Raw genomic sequence first — 6,000 nt, forward strand, 5'->3', positions numbered from 1 at the left:
TAATCCAAAATGACCGATACTTGTGTCAAATCCATAGTTGTCGTGGTCACTGAGACGAATGATGATACTCCCACCGGAGTTGACTTCCAAATACAGTCCCCGTCGGGTGGGAACCAGAGGCCTTATTTTTTTTTCAAAATTCGAACCAGGGGGTCTCAGGGGGCGTTTACTGGGATATGTAAAAGTAACAGAAAATGACCAATATTTTTTCCTTTCGTCGTTCAGTTTGTTTACGTAGATTTTTATCTGACCCATGCGAAGAATGGGTATTTCAGCTAACAAACAATAAAAGAGTAAATTCATTGATTCATTCCTTATCAGATGTCCGAAGCTGTTGAGTGTAGAGTCTTCAAATTTTGTATAAATATTCCCCTGTAGTTAAGATGAGATGAGAACACTGAGCTGTAGTTAAGATGAGATTTTTCGAAATGCAGTCCTAAGGAGGTAAAAAGGAGCTTATTGTTATTTTTTTTCGGTTTCGACGTCTCCAAATCTGTTAGGCGTAGACCTTATGTATAAATAATCTACTTGTACCCTAAGTCGAAAATAGGAAAGGATATTGGCCTCTGAGAGGTAAAAGGTGTTAAGATATGAGATGCAACGATTACGATTAGCTGTCAACATTTTATGGAAGACAAAATAAGAAAATAGGAGATCATACTGAATTAGAAATCTGTAGCTAAAGTTCATTCTCATACACCAGAGAGAATACAAAAAAGGTTTTTGTAAAAATACTTCTATTTTAAAAGAGATATGATTTTAGCGCTTACGATTAAGAACATTGACCATATTTTTAAAATCTAACCTACTGAAAAACAAATGAGTCTTGCATGATCAGACACTAATGCAGAACTTTGGAAATAAATTATCTAGCACTTATATAGTTTAAAACATTTTACTGAAAGTTTCTAATATTCGAACAAGACAAGGAATGAAGTATATTAATAAGCATAGTGGATCTGTTTTAGGTAGGTTGCTAATAAATTATAAATTTAAAAATCACAAGAAATTAAAGAAAAAGCTACGATAACTGTACTCTTATGAATTTACGGTTTATGGGTATATTTTTGGATTCGGGGGCAGAACATTTTGCTTAAATTTCGTGCTTTCTTGCTATATTTTCTGTATTTTTTTTGATAGTTTAGGTTAGGTTAATTTAGGTTAATTTGGGTTAGTTTAGGTTAGGCAAGGATTATTGGATTTGAGGGCCAGAATTTCTTGCGTAAAATTCCTATTTTCTTTGTTTATTTTCTGTGTTTTTGATAGTTTAGGCTAGGTTAGGTTAGATTAGGTTAGTACTTAGTAATTACCCTTACGTAACATCGTTTCTCCTGTAAATATGGTGTTTTTGCCTGATTTTGTACCCCCAGTTCCAAAACTATCCGCGGCTTATGTGATAAGAGTTCAAGCTGTAAATTATGATAGATTCCAAGCTGAAATGCGTATGCAAACCTTTTCTTCTGCTATTTGTTTTTAATGTTTACACCTCCGGCTGCAATGTTTTACATGATTTTGATGTGGTACTCAAGGGCGCCCATGTTGTGGTTTCCAAGGGGGGGGGGCAAGTATAAGCGACGTTTTAAAAATAGTTTCAAATTTTGCTGTAACTAATGTAAAAATTCTATTGGGTTTTCGATATTCTGAAGTACAATTTCCTCTAGGGGGGCGAGCGCCCCACTTTGCCCCCCCCCTGATGGGCGCCCTTAGTGGTGCTGAATATTAGCTGATCGCTGTTCACTACTAATAAAGCATATATTCAAGACAACGTTGCAGTCATACATTTTACAAATGAACAAAAGATAACAATATGAACTATACAATTGAAAATACATGAAAGAACACTGAAAATCCCATTTTATTGAATTAATTTTGATTATTATTTTCTTATTTCAGATTTCACACTTTAAAATTCCACGGTACATACACTTTACAGAAGAATTTCCAAAAACTCCATCTGGGAAGATACAAAAGTATATAATGCGAGAACAAACTATAAAGAGTCTTCAAAAATGAGCAATTAATTACAAGCTTGGAAAAAAAATACCTTGGAAAAAAATTAAGCGTCATTCTGATGTGTCTATTTGTTGCTCCACAGATGTCTTAATTTAATTACTGTTATCAAATTTATTATTTATTCAAATTTCGTTACCTTGTTTAAAAAAGAAAAAAAGAAAAACTAAAAACCTGGGTGTTTAGAATTTTACTAATTTGAATTTTAAAATGACTTGCGACCATTTTCTTTCATTTTTGTTTACATACTCCTAAGGTCTTCATCCGATTTATAATATTATAATTTGAAAACGACGCACTGTACATGGTGTTGCGCTATATATGGGATTTATATTTAATTCGAGTGAAACGCTTACAGATCGAAACGGGATGTTCAAGTTTCGTTAATAGTAATACAGTGTTGCCACACTTGGTACAATTGTACCAAATTCAGCCCTTTTTGTCGTCATTCATCGGCCCGTTGGTACCACGCTGGAATTTTCAGCCCCTTTTGCGAAAATGTTGGTACACTTCTACCCAATTCAGCACCATACATACAATTGTGACTTAAAATTATTAATGTGCTGTGATGTCTTTCAGGAAAGCTTCTAGGATCCTGGACACGTTTTACATTTTTTTACAAATGCCAGTTTACCTATTCTTATTATGGTCTATTATCCTCCTTCGGTCGTGAAATAAGCGAGAATATGGTGCAATAATTTATATTTTAATATTTTATTATAAAATAGGGCTACTGTTTACACACGAATTCGAAGATGATTGATTTGTTCCTCGTTTTATATATTTTTTTTCATATATGGCCATAGTACCGTTTTGGTTTATTAGTCACTTTGAAATAATTAGAGGCGTGTTTGGTTTCCTTACAATACATATCGAAGATGATAATTGTTTTTCCATTTAATTTTGAGGCCTCTGTTATACTTCCTACTCGCGAGAAAAGTTTCATCTACTTCTACGGTTGTTCGGGATCCTCCTATTTGGATGTTATAAAAAGAGCACTTTCTTGATTTTGACTCTTGGAAGAAGGTGGAAGTGTTCTTGAACTTTACCTCTTTTAGTTACGTGTTATAGAGTATTTGTATTACACTGGTATAAAATAATGAATTCAGCCCTTTTTGTTTCAATTTGGTACTATTTTTCAGCCCACTTCATAGCTAGGACTGTGGCAACACTGTAGTAATATCTCCTGTCAGTATTTAAGGTACGATATAGGGAGAATTATTCGACTATTGATGTGTGTGGCACGTAGCCAGGATTTCGAAATAGGGGGGGTCCATGACAAAATACTGTGGTTATCACACCAGGGGCTCGATCATTCTAAACAATTTTAGTGGCAACATATATTCGTTTGTTTAGCCACGATTTCGTAATGGGGGGGAAGGGTGCGTGACACGAAATACTGTAGTTACACACCAGGGAATCGATCAATCTAAACTATTTTACTGGCAACATACCCATATTGGTCTTTTAGGACAATAAAATGAGGATATGTTAGTATTTTAAGAAGAAACACCATGAAGAAATTTTGAGAAAAAGAAAATAAAAAAGTGCGGTATTGAAAAAGACATAGACTTCCGAGGTCATTCGAACTCGGTTCTACTTGTCTTCTTTCTTCTTCTTTTTCTTATCTTCGTTTAATGCCATCAAGGATAGCAACGAGATACTCTTGCGGGAGTAAAGACAACCTATAAAATGGATTAGAGGTGCCGTGAAATTCAAAATGGCTCATATTATTGGTGATTCTGGGCATTTCTTAAGTTCTACCTGAGAGTCTATGTTATCTATGCAGATAGATGGAATTCGGAATGCTTCGTTACAATAATACCAATTTTCAACTCCCCTCCCCCCCAGTTTCCTCCACACAAAGCTCCTCATAAGAAAGAGTAACCAAACACTTGCTGAAGCTTTATATTTTTGACGCTGATTCATCTTTTTTCTCGTTTCTTTTTGTTTCATCCTTCCTTAATATTTTTCATTTCTGGATCCGAAGGGGGGGGGGGGTCCGGACCCACCCCTTGGCTACGTGCCTGGTGCTATGTAGTCAGAAACCACATTGAATTTTTGTGAACTGAAAACTTGATGTAACTACAATTATTTTGCATTTGGTAATAAATTTGAATATTTTTAAAGCCTATACAGCACTTTCAAATCGAATATGTATGTGTACGAACGTAATATGTATACGTTCCTCTTTCTAACTACAGAAGTTTCATTCAAATATTAGATGTTTTCAAACTGTAATATTTGGAAATCGGATTAAGAATTTAGATATACTCTCATACCAGCAATAACCCGCCCTTACCTAGTCCCTCACCTTTATACGAGTATCACCGCAATTGATAAACTCACGGACATGATGTTGTCCACCACAAACTTACTTTGACGGGAATTGAACCAGAGAACCCATACACCGAAAGTAAGCACTCTATCACTGAGCCATCGTGTGTCCCCCCCACTTCAGAAAAAAATGAAATCTTTAAGTTCCACATTTATGCCGAATAGGCTAAAGGAAACGGCGATGATGAAAAATGAATGGAATTGTGGAATGAAGAAAGTGGGAGGAAACGGGAAAACCCAGGGAAAGCTCACGCACACGGTGTTTGTCCACCACAAGGTTCACTTGGCAAGAGCGCGGATCGAATCAGGGACCCCATGCACCAGAGGTGAACGCTCTACCACTGAGCCACCGCGGTCCCTCGCCCTCTTTCAGTTTGAAGACTAAACTGTATTATGCTGGAATATCATCTTTCCTCGGAAAATGTATCAAATATGCCATAACGATGTCCATACGAAAGATTCTGATTTCTACATACAAGGCAGTATTCACGCACGAGCCAACATGAATCATGGGCGGGGGCTCAGTCGTAGAGCATTCATCTCTGATGCATGGGGTCCTTGGTTCGATCCCAGCTCGCGCCAACTAAGATTTGTAGTGGACAAACACCGTGTGCGTGGGTTTTCTCGGAGTTCTTACGTTTCCTCCTACTTTCTTCATTTCACCATTTCATTAATTTGTCATCTAGCCGGCATAACCGTGGGACGTAGAGCTTAAAGATTTCATTTCATTTTCATGACTCATGAGCCAGGACAAAAAGTTTTAGGGCTGGTAAAAGTTCTTGGTCCAGTTGTTTTACAAACTGCAGTTCTGGAAACTTCAGAAATTTATTATGTACTCGCATTTGGACATGATAAAAGATTCTTACATTTTTAAAAAATTCCATGAAACAAGAATCTGTTTGGCAGGAAACATTGTAGTTATAAATTTGTAGGCTTATTCAATGATTTCTCTTCTCCTACTGTTGGTACCTTACTCTTTTATCATAATTCAAGTAGTTAAGTTTTATTATTAAGTAGTTTCCAACTCTTAGCAATCAATTTAATTTCACCTTACTGTCTCAAATTATCTACATCGGTATTTATTGATATTGAGAGCACTGACATATCCCCCAATCTTGGAACCCCCCAGTAATCCGATTTGAAATGTGATTTTCATCTACATATGAATGTCTTAGTAGAAACATACCAATTATAAATATGTATGTATTCAAATTTCAGAATGTGTTCACAGCACTGATTTGTAATACTGATATCTACCACCACTTCATGTACATCGCCTGATGTATAATATACAACAGGTTCACCTCAAAAATCAGATTCATCTGCCGTAATATGAGTCTCATCTCCCTCCCTCCCCCCTCCTCGAATAAGCATAAAACCCCAATGATCTCTGCTCCCTTGGTCCTCCACAGATTTGTTTTTCAACTTCATAAATAATTTGAACACAAGATTATGGAAACGGTGTTACCTCTCTCTCCCCCCCCCCCCTCAATGTTGAAGACAGTTTTGCGCCGCTGATTGAAAGACAGAAATTTTATACTGATAAGAGACGGTAAAAATGTTAAATATGATCCTGTCTGTATGAATACACTGGAAAATGGTCCAACTCTTATTAAAAGAACTAAAGTAATTTTTGGATCTTGTTTAAACTTC

At 36.2% G+C, this 6,000-nt stretch overlaps 1 protein-coding gene across 2 annotated transcripts in view; it reads left to right on the forward strand.

Annotated features, from left to right (window-relative positions):
• LOC145686157 (medium-chain acyl-CoA ligase ACSF2, mitochondrial-like) overlaps positions 1-4,144 on the forward strand; it is a 130,277-nt gene extending 126,133 nt beyond the window's left edge. For both annotated transcript variants that reach the window (XM_081759155.1, XM_081759154.1), the window contains exon 13: positions 1,894-4,144. In XM_081759155.1, the coding sequence (XP_081615281.1) occupies positions 1,894-2,013 (120 nt within the window). In that variant the 3' untranslated portion in view covers positions 2,014-4,144. The remainder of the gene's footprint in view (positions 1-1,893) is intronic.
• Positions 4,145-6,000: the final 1,856 nt, after the last annotated feature.

Source organism: Thermobia domestica, chromosome 5 (genome assembly GCF_964235325.1).
Source record: "Thermobia domestica chromosome 5, izTheDome1.hap1.1, whole genome shotgun sequence".
In the NCBI taxonomy this organism is placed as follows: Eukaryota; Metazoa; Arthropoda; class Insecta; order Zygentoma; family Lepismatidae; genus Thermobia; species Thermobia domestica.